The 17,588-nt window shown below is 69.5% G+C and overlaps 3 protein-coding genes across 5 annotated transcripts in view; all 3 read left to right on the forward strand.

Moving 5' to 3' along the window:
- Positions 1–5,444, forward strand: part of OGDH (oxoglutarate dehydrogenase) — a 35,745-nt gene extending 30,301 nt beyond the window's left edge. For all 3 annotated transcript variants that reach the window (XM_050910358.1, XM_050910357.1, XM_050910359.1), the window contains 11 exons: positions 388–490; positions 679–807; positions 1,739–1,889; positions 1,985–2,112; positions 2,196–2,374; positions 2,552–2,623; positions 3,107–3,229; positions 3,805–3,877; positions 4,178–4,341; positions 4,434–4,588; positions 4,677–5,444. In XM_050910358.1, coding sequence (XP_050766315.1) covers positions 388–490; positions 679–807; positions 1,739–1,889; positions 1,985–2,112; positions 2,196–2,374; positions 2,552–2,623; positions 3,107–3,229; positions 3,805–3,877; positions 4,178–4,341; positions 4,434–4,588; positions 4,677–4,797 — 1,398 coding nt within the window. In that variant the 3' untranslated portion in view covers positions 4,798–5,444. The remainder of the gene's footprint in view (positions 1–387; positions 491–678; positions 808–1,738; positions 1,890–1,984; positions 2,113–2,195; positions 2,375–2,551; positions 2,624–3,106; positions 3,230–3,804; positions 3,878–4,177; positions 4,342–4,433; positions 4,589–4,676) is intronic.
- A 1,833-nt stretch (positions 5,445–7,277) lies between these two features.
- ZMIZ2 (zinc finger MIZ-type containing 2) lies at positions 7,278–13,043 on the forward strand. Its single transcript, XM_050910198.1, is given in 21 exon segments — positions 7,278–7,347; positions 7,439–7,553; positions 7,660–7,862; positions 7,949–8,141; positions 8,223–8,477; positions 8,564–8,737; positions 8,831–8,896; positions 8,973–9,144; positions 9,979–10,123; positions 10,710–10,920; positions 10,998–11,103; positions 11,321–11,478; positions 11,562–11,629; positions 11,738–11,806; positions 11,932–12,176; positions 12,263–12,303; positions 12,306–12,415; positions 12,526–12,712; positions 12,715–12,765; positions 12,886–12,925; positions 12,928–13,043. Coding segments are annotated over 21 exon segments (2,724 nt in total). The 5' UTR covers positions 7,278–7,297; the 3' UTR covers positions 12,993–13,043.
- Positions 13,044–14,342: 1,299 nt separating this feature from the next.
- PPIA (peptidylprolyl isomerase A) lies at positions 14,343–16,807 on the forward strand. Its single transcript, XM_050910206.1, has 5 exons — positions 14,343–14,434; positions 15,776–15,806; positions 15,913–16,001; positions 16,200–16,372; positions 16,490–16,807. Exons 1-5 carry the CDS (start codon positions 14,366–14,368, stop codon positions 16,623–16,625), a joined length of 498 nt encoding a protein of 165 aa, XP_050766163.1. The 5' UTR covers positions 14,343–14,365; the 3' UTR covers positions 16,626–16,807.
- Positions 16,808–17,588: the final 781 nt, after the last annotated feature.

Genomic DNA, 17,588 nt, shown 5'->3' on the forward strand with positions numbered 1-17,588 from the left:
GAGAGTTGGGCTCTGCGGCACTCGGGCTCGCTGTGGCCTGGGGGTATCTGGGGCAGGTCCCCTGCCCCCTGCTCCGGCTCTGCCGCCCTGTCAGCAAGCGCAGCAGCAGCTCTGCCAGCTCTTCCTTCCCCAGGTACCGCTTTGCAGCATCTTTAGGATCGAATGCGAGTTGTTGGTTCGGATGGCGGCAGAGCTGTCCTGTGGGGGACAGTGGCTTCCAGCAGCAGCTCTGCTCTCTAAGGCTGCACAGCCCTGGGGCTCCCCTGCTGCGGGGACCAGCTGTGCCCTCCAGCACCCTTGCAAGCTCGCGCTGAGGCCCGCAGGCTCGGCACCCTTGTTTGGAGACCCCTCGCTAATGCTTTTCCACCTCCTGGTTCTGCCTTTCAGGAGGAAATTGCCAAGTACGATAAGATCTGCGAGGAGGCCCATGCGAGATCCAAGGATGAAAAGATCTTGCACATCAAGCACTGGCTGGACTCACCCTGGCCTGGTAAGTCGCTAGCAACGTTTTGGAGGTCCCTAGCAAAAAGCCTGGCTTCTCTTTTCTAGTAAATCACCCTGGTGGGGAGGTGGGGTGGTGCTCTCCCCACCTGTGCTTGAGGGTGTCTGTGACCCGAGCTCTTCACACGGAGCTGGGCATGGCTCCCACAACACGGTGGACGGCTCTTCCTCCTGCAGGTTTCTTCACTCTGGACGGCCAACCCCGCAGCATGACCTGCCCTTCCACCGGACTGAATGAAGAGGACTTGACGCACATTGGTCAAGTGGCCAGCTCGGTGCCGGTGGAGGATTTCACTATCCATGGAGGTAGGAGCTTGCGGAAGCTATGCCAGACTGGGCCTTTGTTCCAGAGAAGGTGTGGAATAGGGCTGGAACGTGGCCTGGAAGGAAGGGACCTGGTACAGTGCTTCGATACGTGTGGCCAGCAGGTCGAGGGAAGGGATTCTCCCCCTCTGCTCCGCTCTCCTGAGACCCCCCCTGGAGCACTGCATCCAGCCCTGGGGTCCCCAGCGCAAGAAAGACATGGACCTGTTGGAGCAGGGCCAGAGGAGGCCACAAAAATGATCCCAGGGCTGGAGCAGCTCTGCTGTGCAGAAAGGCTGAGAGAGTTGGGGGTGTTCAGCCTGGAGAAGAGAAGGCTCTGGGGAGACCTTACTGCGGCCTTTCAGTATATAATGGGGGCTTATAAGAAAGGGGCAGAGAGACTTTTTACCAGGGCCTGTAGTGACAGGAGAAGGGGTGAGGGTTTTAAACTGAAAGAGGGTAGGTTTAGATTGGACATAGGGAAGAAATGTTTTACGGTGAGGGTGGTGAGACACTGGAACGGGTTGCCCAGAGATGCTGTGGATGCTCCATCATTAGAAGTGTTCAAGGTCAGGTTGGAGGGCACTTGGAGCAACCTGATGTAGTGGAAGGTGTGCCTGCCCATGGCAGGGAGTTGGACTAGGTGACCTCTGGAGGTCCCTTCCAACCCAGACCCTTCTGTGAGTCTATGAGAATTAGCTCACGAGGGAGCTGTGGTTAAGGGAAGTGAACTGAGGAGTAGCTCTTCTTCGGAGCTGATCCTTCCCTGCAGTCGTGATTCCTCCTCCCTGGTTCATCCCTCCGGCAGAGGTGGATCCGTTCCTCTGCCCCTGGGCATTTGCAGTCTGTCAGTCCGTGGGCAGGTTGTGGAACAAACATGGTGTCGCTGGAGCTCCCTCCCACGCCGGCTACGGACCGGCTTCTGTCCCGGCAGGTTTGAGCCGTATTCTGAAAACCCGTGGGGAGATGGTGAAGAACCGGTCGGTGGACTGGGCCCTGGCAGAGTACATGGCGTTCGGCTCCCTGCTCAAAGAGGGCATCCACATCCGCCTGAGCGGCCAGGACGTTGAGAGGGGGACGTTCAGGTAAAGCCGTGCTTTTGGTGGCCGTAAAGGTGACTCCAGCCTTTCCAGAAGGGATCCAAAGGGTGACGATGGAGTAACGCTTTCCCCTCTTCCAGCCATCGCCACCACGTCCTGCACGATCAGAATGTGGACAAGAGGACCTGTATCCCCATGAACCACCTCTGGCCCAACCAGGCTCCTTACACCGTCTGCAACAGCTCTCTGTCGGAGTACGGCGTCCTCGGTGAGCGAGGACGTCTGCGCTTGCCGCACGGGGGTGAGGCCGCTCTGGGAGGATAACCCCCTCGCTTCTCTCCCATCCCTCAGGATTCGAGCTGGGCTTCGCCATGGCCAGCCCCAACGCCCTGGTGCTTTGGGAAGCCCAATTCGGGGACTTCCACAACACCGCTCAGTGCATAATCGACCAGTTCATCTGTCCCGGGCAGGCCAAGTGGGTCAGGCAGAACGGCATCGTCCTGCTGCTTCCCCACGGCATGGAGGGCATGGTAAGGTCCCCCCCAGCTCGTGGGCACCCAGGGGTGCCTATTGCCTGGCTTGCACCAGAAGCAGAGCCGAGGGCAGCGGCGGCAGGTAGCACTGCTCGCGGCGTGGCAGCGCCCGGCATCAGCTTCTTGCGCCAGCCTTGCCCCTGGCTCACTCTCCCCGCTCCTTGGTCCCCGCAGGGTCCCGAGCACTCCTCCGCCCGCCCGGAGCGATTCTTGCAGATGTGCAACGACGATCCCGACGTCTTCCCCGTGAGTGGCGGCGGCGCTGAGCTCAGCCCGGCCCTCCTGTGTCCTGGATCCGACCGCTGCCTTAAAATGGGGAGGGGGGGGCAATAACACCCGGGTGGGCTCAGCGCAGCGCTGCGGTCGGGGCGGGTGTCGCGGAGCCGGTAGCAGGAGACGTGGGACGCCCTGGGTTCGTGCTGCAGCCGGGAGGGTTTGGGGAAAGGAGCTGAACCCGGTGCCCAGGCTGCACCTCCGCCATCCCTGGATCTGCTGCAAAGTGCGAGGCAGAGGTGGCCCCGAAAGCGGCGTGGGAGGGGGCTGCTGGCCACCCCTGTGATGGTGGGGGGCACAGACCTGCAGCCTCTCCCAGGTCTCCGTGTGCTCTGGAGGGGGAGAGGAGGGTGGGGGGGAGGGCTGGGTGCCACTCTTCTCCCCACTGCCGGAGCTGCGAGGCCAAGAGGCACCTTGTGTTTCTTGAAATCCCCTCGACTGTGCTTGCTGAGGCAGAAACTGGACGACTTTGACGTGCGCCAGCTCTACGACTGCAACTGGATCGTCGTGAACTGCTCCACTCCGGCCAACTTCTTCCACGTCCTCCGGCGCCAGATCCTCCTGCCCTTCCGCAAACCGGTCAGTGCCGGCAGCTCTGCGCCCGGCTCGATGCCAAGGCAGGGCAGCCCTGTGTCCCTGCCGAGCCTGGGGACGGGACTCGGGGCGGGCTTGTTCTTGCACCTCGGCAGCAAACACGGGCAGTTTGCCTCTGCCCGGGCCAAGGACCTCTTGGTGCTCGGGCCTGGTTCGGTACAAGACGTGCTGCCGGCTGGCTTGTGCAGGCTGGGGCGGCTGCAACCCCTCCCTGCGCTCCGCGGGGAGGTCAGAGATGCCGGGGCCGGCGGGCATTGGTAAATAATCCGGTCCAGCCGCTTGCCTTCCGCTCCGGCCGTGGGGCAGGCAGGTCCCCGGCAGCACCTCAGCCTCTTCCCCAGGGGAAACCCAGACTGGGAAAGCTGGTGCTGTCAGAAACCGGTGCCCAATCTGGCAGAGCACGGCAGCCAAGCGAGGAGCAAATCTCTCATGGCTGCTCCTGTGCTCAGGCAGGGGAGGGCAGGCAGGACGGGCAGGTCGGTGCTCCAGCCTTTGCTTGCAGGGGCAGTGTTTCTGGCGAGGCTGACTGCCTTGCTCTGCCTCTTCTCCCCCCCCTCCAGTTGATCATCTTCACTCCAAAGTCGCTGCTGCGCCACCCCGAAGCCCGCTCCAGCTTTGATGACATGCTGCCAGGTACGAGCAGCACGGAGGTGTCCCGTTTCCCCCCGCGCCGCTCTGCGGGATGAAGGGTGAAGGGCAGGAGCCGGCTGCCTCGGGTAAAGTCCGCCTGGCAGCAACCTCCCCATGCTGAAGAGCGGCGAGTGAGGTTTTGCCACCGGCATCGGGGCATTGCAGATAGCCCATGCGGGGAGCTCTGCGCCGGCACAGCACGCGGGCTGCCTGCCTTCCCTCCCCGCTCCCCTCCAGCACCGAGGCGGCTGGTGCGGTGCCCCGGGCTGCTGCAGGTGACGGTGCCGTCCTCTCCCTTGGCAGGCACCCACTTCCTCCGCATCATCCCCGACGGCGGCCCCGCGGCCCAGAGCCCCGAGCAGGTGAAGCGGGTGCTGTTCTGCACCGGCAAGGTCTACTACGACCTGACTCGCGAGCGCAAGGCTCGGCAGATGGAGGCCGACGTGGCCATCACCAGGGTGGAGCAGGTGAGCAGGGTCCGGCCGCTTCCGAGCCTGCGGGCTGGGGGGTGCCGTGGCCCCCGTGACGCTGCCGTGACGCCGCTCTGTGTCCCCCGCAGCTCTCCCCGTTCCCCTTCGACCTCCTCCAGCGGGAAGCCCAGAAGTACCCGGCCGCCGAGCTGGTGTGGTGCCAGGAGGAGCACAAGAACCAGGGCTACTACGACTACGTCAAACCCCGGCTCCGCACCACCATCAACCGCGCCAAGCCTGTCTGGTAGGGACTCGGGGGCGGGGGTGGCCGTGATGCTGGGGGGGGTCTGGGGGGTGCAGACCCCCCCTCACCCCCTGCCTTCTCCCCACAGGTATGCAGGGCGGGAGCCGGCGGCTGCCCCCGCCACCGGCAACAAGAAAACCCACCTGACGGAGCTGCAGCGGCTCCTCGACACGGCCTTCGACCTCGACGCCTTCAAGGACCTGGCCTAAGCGCCAGCCCGGCGGCGGCAGCATGCTCCCGTCCATCTGTCTGTCCATCTGTCTGTCCCCCGCTCGCCTCCCCCCTCCCTCCTTAACTACAGACCTTGTAAAACCCCACGCCGGCGCCTGGAGTCCTTGTCTGGCTCGCGCCGGAGCCAGTGTTGGTGCAGCCGCCCTGGCAGGCGAGAGGGGCCGGGAGCTGTGCGCCCCCCCCCCCCCCAACCCGGCCCCCAGGAGGGGCTGGTCCCCGGGGCTCTTCTCTGGGGGCGTCCAGTGCAATGGGCCCAGCCACCTCCCAGTTCCTCCCAGTCTGGTGTTGCACTTGTCCTTGCAGCCACTGCCTCTCTCGGGGGAGCAAGATGGGGTGGCTGTCCCCATCCCCCCCCGCCTCGCAGGGCCCAGGCAGGGGTGGGGGTGCTGGCCCCCTGCCCCAGAGCCCCCCCCCCCCAGCTTCCAGGGCACCCGCAGGGCGGTTTGCCCGTCCCTGGGGAGCGCCGTCCCCTTCTGCCTGCACTGGCACCCTGGCCTTGAGCTCCCGCAGCCGCTCGGCCGGTGCTGGGTGCCGCGTCCTCCCATGGGGGTCCGGGGTGGGGGGGGCGACCCCTGGCCGGGGCTCGCTTTCGGCTTCCCCAATAAACACCAAGTCCTCCCACTGCCACCCGGGTCCTCCTTCGGCCGTGGGGCGGGGGGGGTGCCGGGAGGCAGGGAGAGTGTGCGCCGTGCACCCACGGGTGCTTGCACACGCACGTGCGGCCTGTCAACGCGGGGCACGCGGCCGTGTCGGTGTGGTCGTGCTGTCGTGTGCCCGGTCACACGTGGCGTCACTGGCACGCGGTCACCCTGGCACACCCGGGGTCCGCGTCCCTGCACACACCCTGCTCGCGCACACGCGTGCACTCTCACGCGGCGTCACGCGCACCCACAGCCCTCGGTCCCTCCCCTGCTGTCACAGGCGCCTGTCACGCTGTCACACACGCGTGTCACGCCCCATCGCCCTGCACGCACAGTCACGCACCGTGTCACACCTGCTCACACACAGCTTGTCACACGCCCGGTCACACGCGACCCCCCCCCGTGTCACGAGCACCCCGTCACACACGCGCAGCCACTTACACCCCCACGCACAGCCGCACACTCACCACCCCCCACCCCCCCCCCGCCCCCGCTCTTCCGCTCGGTGCTCGGCTGCCCGCGCCTGGCGGGGCGGGGCGGCCCGTGCATACTGATGAGCTCGCGGCCCCATTGTGCGCGGCGGCGGCGGAGCCGGAGCCGGAGCCGGAGCCGCGGGCTCGGCTCGGCCCGGCCCGGTTCGGCTCGGCTCGGCTCGGCTCGGCCCCGCGCGCCCCGCCCCGCCCGCCCCCGCGCGCCCCGCTCCGCCCCCCCGCGCCGCCGCCGCCGCCGCCGCCGCCGCCATGGAGCCGGGGCCGCGCGCGGGCTGAAAATCCCGCGCAGCTTCCGCGCAGCCGCGCGCGCCCGGCGCCGCCAGGGCCATTTTGGGCCGCTCGCGACGGTGAGTGCGGGCAGCGCCGGGGCGGGCAGGGACGGGCAGGGACGGGCAGCGCCGCGCCGGGCGGGTCCCTGCGCGCAGCCCCGTGCCGCGGCTGAAAATGGCCCCGCGCCCCCCCCCCCGCCCCGCCGTGCCCGGGGGCGGCTGCCATGGCAATGGTGGGGGGGGGAGCGGCCCGGCCCCGGGGCCTGTCCCGCGGAGCCACCGGGCCCGCGGCCGGGGAAGGGGGGGGGCTGTCACCGCCGGCGGGGGGGCGCCCGGGGTTGGTGGCCCCGCGGTGGCATCTCCCGGCGGGCCGGCGCAGGCCCGGCTCGGCGCCAGTGCCCCCCCCCCCCCCCCCCCCATGGCGGCCCCGTCCCTGCCCCCCTCCCGCGGGGCCGGAGGGAACCGAAAGCGCCGGGGTGACCCCGCGGCCCCCCCGCTGCCGGGCCGGGCTGGAAATACCCCAGGCGGCGCCGACGGCTCCCGGCCGGGGGCGGGGGCGATGCCGAGGGGGCCGCGTCCCCCCCGCCCGGGTCTCGCCTCGGAAAATCCCCGCCGTTCCCCCACCCGCAGGCGTGGGGGAAAGCCCACGGCACCCGCGGCCCCGGGGGTGGGGGGCAGGTCTGTGCCCGCGGGGATTTTTGGGGGGGAAGCCGCGGTGGGCCAGCACGGGGCGGGGGGGCTTTCTGGGGGGACCACGGACCACCCCCCCCCCCCCCCCTCCACGGCGAGTCCGGGGCGGTGGGGGCGGGCGCGTGCCGGCCGGTTCCCCGTGCCAGCCCCGGGCAGGACGCCAAGTCCCGGTGCTGGAGGCCGGGGGGGGGGCCGTGCAGGCTGCGGGCCTCCCCCCCTCACCGGCCTCGGCCCCACCGGGGTCCCTGGTCCCCCGCTCCTCCTGGGGATGGCCGCCCCCTCACCCGCCGTTTCCTCTGCCTCCCGCAGCCCCGGTGACGGTGACGCCGTCCCGCAGCGCCCGCCGCCGCGGCCTCGGAAGACCCAGCCTGCGCCCGCCCGCCGCCGATGAACTCCATGAACCCCATGAAACCCTCCCTGCCACCCACGCCCCACGGGTGAGCGCTGGCACCCCGGGGCTGCACCCGCTGCCGCCCCGGCCCCGGTGGCCTCCGTCCTTCGGCTTAATTAATTTGTTTTTCTTTCTAGTGATGGTTCATTTGCATACGAGGCTGTTCCTTGGCAACCGAGCACCAATCAGCCAGCGGGATCCCTCTCCGTGGTAACCACCGTCTGGGGTGTCAGCAACACCTCCCAGAGCCAGGTACCCGCAGCACCCTCGTCACCCACCCCGGGGACCCCCCCGTCCCCGCAAACGGGCATGGCTGCCCCCCGCCTGACCCACTGCCCCCGTCCCCGCCACCCCCCAGGTTTTCGGCAGCCCCATGGGCCCCGGGGGGAGCAGCTCCAGTACCCCGCTGCTGCCCGGCATGGCCGGCACCGGCTCGGGCATGAGCTCGCCGCCGTTCCTGCCGCAGCAGCCCTTCGCCGAGGGGGCGCCCGGGAAGGGCTACGTGCAGCCGGGCGTCTATGGCCGCAGTGCCTACCCCAGCGGGCCGGGCTTTGCCGCCAGGTAAGGTCAGCCCTGCACCCCCTGTCCTGGCACGTGCCCCGCCGCGGAGCCACCGCACGCCCTTTCCCCGCCTCTCCGTCCTTCAGCTATGCCGGCAGCCCCGGCGCACCCGGCGGGATGGGGCTCCCCTCGCACACCGGCCGGCCCCCCGCCGACTTCACCCAGGCAGCTGCTGCCGCCGCCGTGGCCGCCGCTGCTGCCACGGCCACGGCCACGGCTACGGCGACAGTGGCGGCGCTGCAAGAGAAGCAGAGCCAGGAGCTGAGCCAGTATGGCGCGGTAAGAGCCCGGCCGCGGCAGAGCCGGGGAGCCGCCGGCCGCCCCCACCCCGCCGTGACCCCCCCTCTCTCCCCGCTGCAGATGGGCGCAGGGCAGCCCTTCAGCAGCCAGTTCCTGCCCCACGCTGGACCCCGCGGACCCGCCGGCATGAGCCCGGCTGGCATGGCGGGTGTCATGGCTCCCTCTGGCGTCTCCCCCGTCAGCATGAGCCCCGCGCGGGCGCCTGGCGCTGGCCCCCTGTACGGTGGGCAGCGGATGCCCCAGCACGCCTACCCTGGCCCTGCCCCGAGCCAGCAGCTGCCCCGCCAGGGCCTCAAGCGGGCGTACTCTAACGAGGTGAGCATCCGCACAGGCAGGGGCCGCGGCGTGCCGGGACCGTTCCCCCCACTGCCGGCACTGATTCCCCCTCCCCGGCCCCGCAGGGGTACCCGGCACAGCAGTACCTCCAGGGCGGGCAGTACGCTGCGGCTGGTGCCCAGTACGCCCCCAGCGCCCCCCAGCCCTCCGCTCCGTCCCCCTCCTACCCCGGCCACAGGCTGCAGCAGGGCATGGGCCAGTACCTCTCCACCTCAGGCAACACCGGACCCTATTACAAGGTACCGGAGGGGGGACAGCGGGCACAGGGTGGGGGGGGCGGGGTGTCTGCTGTCCCCTGGTGCCAGCCCCTGGGGACCTTCCTCCTCCCGCAGCCGGCTGACCAGTTCAACGGGCAGAGCGCCGGCTTCGGCACCTACAGCCAGGCGGCTGTCAATGGGGTGAGTCCCGGCACCGGGTGGGGTGGGGAGCAATGCCGGCCCGGCCGGGCGCTGAGGGTGCGCGGTGCCTCTGCAGCCGGGCCGGTCGCTGCCGGGGTACCCCAGCTCGCCGCTGGCCGGGAACCCCACGCCGCCCATGACGCCGGGCAGCGGCATCCCCCACTACGCGTCCCCGGGTCAGGATGTCAAGTCGCCCTTCCTGCCGGACATGAAGCCCAGCGTCACCTCCCTGCACCCGTCCCCCTCGGGTAGGTGCCCCGGTGGGGGTGGAGGGGATGCCGGGGGTGGGGGGCACATCGCAGAGACCCCCCCCATGCCCCAGGGCCCTGGCATTGGCCCCACTGCTAGCAGCCTGGTGGCCATTGCCCCTTTAAGGGCAGGGTGCTGTGGGGAGGCATTTAAGGAAAAGGGAGGGGCTTCAGCGCAGGGGGTGTGGCCACTGCCTGGGTTTCATGGGGACTGGGGGGGGGGCCTCGAACGCACTGCCCAATGAGAGGGCAGATTGAGGCAGTGGGAGGGGCTTTCTGTGAAGGGGGCAGGACAGTGACTAGTAGGAGGGGCTTGTGAAAAGGGTGGGGCCTTAGTGGGAGGAGCTTCAGTCAGGAGTGGTAGCTTTAGTGGGAGGGGCTTCTGTAAGAGTGGGGCCTCCTAGAGTGGGAGGGGCTTCTTGCATAGGGTGGGGTATCCTGGAGTGGGAGTGGCCTTTAGTGGGATGGGCTTCCTGCATGGATGGGGTGTGGCTGAATGTAGTGGGAGGGGCTTCTTGCATAGGGGTGGTCCCTCCCAGAGTGGGATGGGCCTCTGGCATAGTGGGAGGGGCCTCTAATGTAGGGGTGGGGGCCTCTTTGAGTGGGAGGGGCTTCCTGCATAGGGGTGGGGTGCCCTGGAGTGGGTTGGGCCCCCAGTGTAGGGGTGGGGCCTCTGAGTGGGAGGGGCTTCCTGCATAGGGGTGGGGTGCCCTGGAGTGGGAGGGGCCTTTGTGTGTGGGCGGGGCTTCCTGCAGGGTGGGTTCTTAGCTAGTGGGTGGGGCAGGCAGGGGCGGGGCCAGGGCGCAGGGGTCCCTGCTGACGGTGTCCCGGCAGGGCCGGCCCCCGGGGAGGAGCTGCGGCTGACCTTCCCGGTGCGGGACGGCGTGGTGCTGGAGCCCTTCCGCCTGCAGCACAACCTGGCCGTCAGCAACCACGTCTTCCAGCTGCGCGACTCCGTCTACAAGACCCTCATGATGAGGTGGGGGCGGCGGGGGGCAGGGGCCGCGCGGCACGGCGCGGCAGAGCACAGCACGGCACCGCACGTGGCGCTGCGCGGCGCAGAGCGGCACGGCGTCATACGGTGCTGCTTGGCGTGGTGCTGCACGGCATGGTGCGGCACAGTGCAGTGCTACGCAGCATGGCTTGTCACCGCACGGTGCTGTGTGGTGTGGCGATACATGGCATGGCGTGGCTTGGCATGGTGCTGTATTGTGTCATGGTACGCAGCATGGCTTGGCATGGCGGTGCATGGCACGGCTCGGCCATGGCACGGTGCTGTATGGTGCAGCAGTACTCGGCATGCGTCAGCACAGCACAGTGCTGCATGCGTGGTGGTATGGGGCATGGCTTGGCACGGCATGGTGCTGTGTGGTGCGGTGGTACGTGGCGTGGCTTGGCGTGGCACAGTGCTGTGCGCTGTGGTGGCACCCGGTGTGGTTTGTCACAGTGCTGTATGGCGCAGTGCAGCACAGTGCTGTATGGCACGGTGGTACCCGGTGCAGTGGCTTGCGTGTGGGCACACCCCCTGCCCGCACCCCTGCCCACACCCCTGCCCGCCCCGCCAGGCCTGACCTGGAGCTGCAGTTCAAGTGCTACCACCATGAGGACCGGCAGATGAACACCAACTGGCCGGCCTCCGTGCAGGTGAGCGTCAACGCCACGCCGCTCACCATCGAGCGCGGCGACAACAAGACCTCCCACAAGCCGCTCTACCTGAAGCACGTCTGCCAGCCCGGCAGGAACACCATCCAGATCACCGTCACCGCCTGCTGCTGCGTGAGTCACCGGGGGGGTGTCCCGGGGCGGGGGGGCAGCGGCTGTGGCCGCGGCTCAGCGCCCCCATCTCTCTGCAGTCCCACCTCTTCGTCTTGCAGCTGGTGCACCGGCCCTCGGTGCGCTCGGTGCTGCAGGGTCTCATCAAGAAGCGCCTGCTCCCCGCCGAGCACTGCATCACCAAAAGTGAGCGCCGCCACCGGCACCCCTGTCCTGCTGGGTCCTGGGGGATGGGGTGGGGGGGGGCCGCAGCATGGTGGGGGGGACACCCTGGTCGGGGGCTGCAGTGTGATGGGGGTGATGGGGCACCACGCCCAGATGCCACCGTGGTGCCACCCCCATCCCGGCCTCCCAGTTCTGACCCTCGGTGCCCCTCGCCACCTCCCCTCCCCTCTCCCCCCAGTCAAGCGCAACTTCAGCAGCGGGACCATCCCAGGGACCCCGGGGCCCAACGGTGAGGACGGCGTGGAGCAGACGGCCATCAAGGTGTCCCTGAAGTGCCCCATCACCTTCCGGAGGATTCAGCTCCCGGCCAGGGGTCACGACTGCCGGCACATACAGGTAGGGGCAGTGGTGGCTGGGGGGGGTGTCCCCCACCCTGTGTCCCCCACCTGCGCCAGCTCAGCCGCCACTCTCCCCCGCAGTGCTTCGACCTGGAGTCCTACCTGCAGCTCAACTGCGAGAGGGGGACGTGGCGGTGTCCTGTCTGCAAGTGAGTGGGGGCCCAGCGGGGCTGTACCCCGGTTTCCCTGCCTGCAGGGGGGTGTCCCTGCCTGCAGGGGGGTGTCCCTGCCCTCACCCTGCCTCTCCCTGCCTGCAGTAAGACAGCCCTGCTGGAGGGACTGGAGGTGGACCAGTACATGCTGGGCATCCTGATCTACATCCAGAAGTAAGTGTCCCCGCTCCGTCTATCTGTCTGTACCTGGCCGGCACCGTGCCACCCCTGGGGGCCTGTGCAGCCGATCCCCCCCCCCCGCCCCGACCTGAGCCCCCCGGCCATCCTGCCACCCCCAGCTCGGAGCACGAGGAGATCACCATCGACCCGACCTGCAGCTGGAAACCTGTCCCGGTCAAACCCGACGTCCACGTCAAGGAGGAGCCGGAGGGGCCGGCGCTGAAGCGGTGCCGGACCCTCAGTCCCACGCACATGGTGCTGCCCAACATCATGGAGATGATCGCGGCCCTGGGGCCTGGCTCCGCGCCCTTCCCGGCACTGCCGCCACCACCAGCCAGTGCCGCTGCCGACTACGGCGCCCCGGGTATGGGGGGACCTGTGGGGGGATGGGGTCGGGCCCTGTCCATGTCGTGTCCCCGCTCCCCTCCATCACCTCCTTTCCTCCCGCAGGTTCCAGCTTTCCGGGACCCGGGGGCTTCCCAGAGCCGTTCCCCCCCCCGGTGCCCCTGGCACGCCGACGCTGAGCGACTTCGCGCCGGGACCCCCCCCCATCTCCTACCAGTCTGACATCCCCGGCGGCCTCCTGGCCCCCGAGAAGCCCCCCGCACCCCTCTCCCCACACAGGTCAGCTGGGCTGCGGGTGGGGGGGCCTCCCCCACGTCTCCCCATGGGGGGACCAAGGGGATCCTGGTGGAGGGAGGGTTTCACCGCCGCGCTCTTCCCCCCCCCCCGCAGCTGCCCCCGCCGGGGCGGATGGAGCCGTCCCACCCCCCGGTGCAACCGGGGCTACACAACCCCTCCCCGGGCAGCCAGCCGGCACAGCCGCTGCACCACCGGAGCACGCCGGCACGGCCGCCCCTGGGACCCCCCGGCCCGGCGCACGCCGCAGACCTCGCCTTCCCCCCGCGCCTGGCATGGCCGGGACGGGCGACGGGTCGGAGCCTGCCCTCGACGTGAGTACCCCGGGGGGGGGGGTGGCTAGGGGTCCGGCTGCCGGTTCGGGACCCCGGCTGCCACGGGGTGGGTGGGCAGGAGCTTGGGGGGGGCCGGTCGTCACACGCTGCCGCCCCCAGCTCCTGCCCGAGCTGACGAACCCCGACGAGCTGCTCTCCTACCTGGGCCCCCCGACCTCCCCAGCAGCAGCAACGACGACCTCCTCTCCCTCTTCGAGAACAACTGAGCCATCCTCACTCCCCCACCAGACACCCCCCCCCCTTACCCCCCCACAGAGCCGGGGGGGGGGGGGGGGCAGCGCTGGCATGCCCCTGCCTGCTGCAGAGCCAGGACCGCCCCCCCCCCCCCCCCCCCCCCCCCAGGGGGCTTCCCCTGAAGGGACGCGATGGGACGGACAGACGGACGGGCTCGGCCCCCCAGAAGCACAAGGCTGTACATAGTGTAGAAACACTACTGCCCCCCCCCCCCCCCCCCCGCGACCCTCCCCCCCCCTCCCCCGTATTTAAAGGCAAGTGCGTCGCTGCGGGGCCGGCCCGTGCCCCTGTATAAATGTGCATACGCTGCTTCCCCGTGTAACATACGTGCCCGGCCGGGGGGTGCGGGGCTCGGCCCCCCCCAACTGCCCCACGGCCCCCCCCCCCCCCTTCCCGCCGTCGAGCTCCCTGTACCGTCTCCTTATCGCTGGCTATTAAAGGATTTCGTTTCGGCGGGGCTCACGCGTGTCACTGGGCGGGGCGCGCCCCCCGCGTGTCCCCCTCGGTCCTTTGTCACCCCGCTGTGGGGCTGGCCCCACGGACACATATCCCCCCCCCGGGGGTCCCGGGTGGGTGGGTCCGGCCACCCTCCCCAGGGCGGCTGCGGCCAGGCCGGGCGGTGAAGCATGCCCGCCGCCGTCAATCATTAACCGCGGGCATGGCAAGCAGCGCGGGCAGGGCAGGCAGCGCTGCCGGCAGGCCCCCAGCAGCGTGGCGTTGCCCAGGGCTGGGGGGGTGGGGTGGGGGGGCGTCTCTGGGGCTTCTCCAAGGCGGGAGCGGGACCCGGCTGCGGCGTGGGGCTGCCCGCACCCACGGCAGGGCCCGGCCGCCCCACAGCGCGGGGCAGGGCGCCCCAAACACAGGCCGCAGCTCCCGGCGCTACACGCCCCGGCCCGCAGGGCTGCTGCTGGCTGCCCCACAGCCCCGCTGCCACCCTCCGGCCCCGGCCCTGCCCCGCACCGCCCAGCCCCTATCCCGCCCCACGTCTCTCCGTCTCAGCTCGCCGCCCCGGCCCCACACCAGCCCCCCCATCCCGGCCCCAACCCCCCCGCCTTCCCTCCCCCCCCTTCCCCCCCCCGGCACCGCGCATGCGCGCCCCGCCCTGCCCAGCCGCCGGACCCGCGCGCCCCCCGCCCCCGCTTCTTTTTTTTTTTTCCTCTTTCAAACGCGGCGCCGCCGATTGGCCGCCCGCCGCGCCACTCCGCCACAAGGCCAGCGGCCGTTGGCCGGCGCCGCGGCGGAGGCGGGCCCTCCCCGGCCCTATATAAGGAGCGGCGGGCAGCCTCTCTCCTTCTGCTGCACCGCGCCCGCCGCCCGGAGCCGTCGTTGCTGCTCCCGCCCCGCCATGGCTAACCCCGTCGTCTTCTTCGACATCGCCGCCAACGGCGAGCCCCTGGGCCGCGTCACCTTCGAGGTGGGGGGGGTGGGCGGCGGTGGTGGTGGGGGGTGGGGGCCGGCGGGGCCGCCGCAGAGGGGGGCGGGGGGCGCCGCCATTTCCTCGCCGGGGCGTGCGGGGCCGTCCCGGGGGGAGGGGCGGCGGGCAGCTGCGCCTGCGCGGCCGGGGGTGGGGGGCGGCGGGGGGCCCGCGCCGCCTCCACGTGGCCGCGGCTGCCGCGGGGGGGGGGGGGGGGGGGGGGGGGTGGAGGCGGGGGGGGGGGGGGGGAGGTAGCGGCGCCCCGGCCCTGGCGGGAGGGAACAAAGGACCCGGCGGAGCCCCCGGCCCCGCCGCCCCCGTTGCGGGCTGAGCGCGGCGGAGGATGCGGCTCGGCTCGCCTGGGAAGTGGCGGCGGCGGCGCGGTGCCAGCCCAGGGCGCGCCGCCGCCGCCCGCGGGGAGCCCCGCTGTGCCGCCCCGCACCTCCCCGGTCGGCTGGCAGCCCCGGCCCTCCGCACCTGCCGGGCCGTTAGTACCGGCTACCGTTGGCCTCGCCGCCAGCCCGCATTCCTGCCGCGGTGGGGTGGGGGGGCCCGTGGCCGCTTCCTCTGCTGCGGGATCGGGGCCGCGGCTGCCCGCGCCGCCATTTTGTCCCGGTCCCCCCGGAACGGGGCCGCCCCTCGGCGGGTGGCAGCAATCCCCGCAGCCGTCTGGTGCATCGGAGCGAGCCGCGTCCCGTCCCCCCCCCCCCAGGAGGTGCTTCTGGGGCGCCCGCCGTGCTCCCGGGTCTCGGAAGGCTGGCGGGGAGCGAGAGCAGCAGCGGCGACCCGATGGCCGCAGGATTGTCACTGCTAAAGCAAAGCATTTAGCGCCCTGTGAAGCGGGCACCCCGGGGGTGTGAAGCATCTCTGGCATGGCCGGGGAACTGCGCTCCAGGAATCGCTGCGCTGCGGCTGTCGCAGAGCCCGCGGGGAAGCACGCTCCCCGCCTGGCAGCGCCTCGCCGTGCAGATGGCTGCCCGCTGCCCAAAATCTTCCTGCAGTAATTGGGAGGTGGCGCGCGCTCTGCCGGGGAAGGCTCGAGTCAAATAGGTTTTTAATTTAATCCCAGCCGGCAGAACGAATGCGCATCTGCCCCGCTGATGAGGCGTGTGGCATATTTAAACTCGTTTGGATGCCGTGTCTGTTAGTTCAGAGTTTCCGGATGAAAGCGTGAGGTGGGGAGTGCTGCAGCCGCAGGCACGGCTGGGATCCGCTTCCCGGAGAGGGTCCCTGGGCTCCGAGCAGTGAGGGGGGGGGATCCCCGTGGGCTGGGGGTGCCCCCGGAGGGGTGGTGGTCGGTCTTCACCCCAACCTGACTAACAGCCTCTCCTCTCTTTGCAGCTGTTTGCAGACAAGGTCCCCAAGACAGCAGGTTGGTAAAGCGGCGCTGGCCACGCTGCGGCTGCACCAAACCCCCATGCTCTCCCTACCTCTGGACAAAACGAGCCATTCACGGTGGTTTCGCTCTTCCTTTGCAGAAAACTTCCGTGCCCTGAGCACCGGCGAGAAGGGATTCGGTTACAAGGGGTCCTGCTTCCACAGAATCATTCCTGGGTTCATGTGCCAGGTGCGTGGCGCTCCCGGGCGCAGCAGGGAGGTGGGCGGGTGAGGAGATCTGGTGCTTGCGTGGGTTTCGCAGTTGGGTGCTGGCAGATGTGGGGTGGGAAGGCGGCTCTGCCTCCTGCCTGCAGCCTCTGCAGGGCCGCTGCGCCTGGTTCGAGAGTCTTCTCCCACGCCCGTGACCTGAAATGCCGCTTCTTTGCAGGGTGGCGACTTCACGCGCCACAACGGCACTGGCGGCAAATCCATCTACGGGGAGAAGTTCCCCGATGAGAACTTCATCCTGAAGCACACGGGCCCTGGCATCCTGTCCATGGCCAACGCCGGCCCCAACACGAACGGCTCCCAGTTCTTCATCTGCACTGCCAAGACTGAATGGTGAGTTGGGGGTCCCCGTCACCCACCCCGGTGGGGAGGTGATGTGCCAGGCCTTGGCGCCGAGGTCCCCGCCTGGGGACGGCAGGTGCCAGCCGTTGACCGGTGCTTCTCCTGCAGGTTGGATGGCAAGCACGTTGTCTTCGGCCGCGTCAAGGAGGGGATGAACGTGGTGGAGGCCATGGAGCGCTGTGGCTCCAAAGATGGCAAAACGAGCAAGAAGATCACCATTACCGACTGCGGGCAGCTCTCGTAAACCCTCTTCTTAACAACTGACCATTCCTTCGGCAGCCTGGGCGCCGCACCCCGCTGCAGCTCACCCCTTCCCACCCTGCTCCTGACTTACTGCTGCGTTTCTACTGGGTCTCAGCCCCACGTGCACGGTCCAGCCGGGCCGCAGTTACCTTTATGAGTCTAAATAAAACGAGTTAAACCACAGTGGCCCCCTTCCTTTCTTCCTTGCTGGGGTGGGTGGTGTGTTGGGGCTGGTGGGGAGGAAGGAGGGGGTGCTGGGGGGGGGGGGGCATGAGGACCCCTGCAGTGTGGCTGTACCAGGTCCTCAGTAGGGTCCAGAGTGAACAGGTGCAGGCAGCTGGTCCTGGTACAGAGCTGATCCCTGGGGATCTCAGTGCTGCAAATGGGGAAGGGACCCCCCCCTTCACCCACTGCCGTGGGTCCCCCTGCAGCTGTGGGGCTACAGCACCCCCCCGGGGCATGGGAGGGGTGGTGCCCCCCACCTCAGGGTGCCTTGTGGGTCTGTGTCAGCAGGTGGCGCTGGGGATGGCTGGACTGTGCTGGGAACATGGGGATACCAGTGTTCCCAGTGAAGGAGAGTTCAGGTCTGAGAGGATCCCAGTGCTCCCAGTTTAAGCAACCCAGTTTGGGGGGAATTCTGTTTGGGGGGGGCAGTGGTCCCAGTTTGGGGGTGCCCAGCTCTGTTAAGGACTGTTGGCACAGTCCTAGTTTGGGGTGGGGTGGTTGGTGCTCCCAGTTCAGGGGTGCCCAGGTCTAGGATGGTCCCAGTGCTTCCAGTTTGAGGGTGTCTGGGTAGGGGTAGACTCCAGTGCCTTGTTGGCCCAGCAAGGCAGGGCCAGGCGCCCTGCGGGGTACACCCACAGTGCCTGCAGCAGCACTGCTGCCTGCACCCCCTGCCTGCAGCTGGAGCTGCACACCACTGCCTGAAACTCTGCCTGTGCTGAGAGCTACGACCCCCTGCCTG

The sequence above is a fragment of the Gymnogyps californianus genome, chromosome 23, assembly GCF_018139145.2.
Source record: "Gymnogyps californianus isolate 813 chromosome 23, ASM1813914v2, whole genome shotgun sequence".
NCBI lineage: Eukaryota > Metazoa > Chordata > Aves > Accipitriformes > Cathartidae > Gymnogyps > Gymnogyps californianus.

What these genes read in the sequence shown, in the direction of transcription:
- PPIA (XM_050910206.1), top strand. Translation starts at nt 14,366, where the DNA reads ATGGCTAACCCCGTCGTCTTCTTCGACATCGCCGCCAACGGCGAGCCC. An exon ending in TGGGCCGCGTCACCTTCGAG is followed by an intron (nt 14,435 to 15,775) that starts GTGGGGGGGGTG and finishes CTCTCTTTGCAG; the next exon opens with CTGTTTGCAGACAAGGTCCC. An exon ending in TGCACTGCCAAGACTGAATG is followed by an intron (nt 16,373 to 16,489) that starts GTGAGTTGGGGG and finishes CTTCTCCTGCAG; the next exon opens with GTTGGATGGCAAGCACGTTG.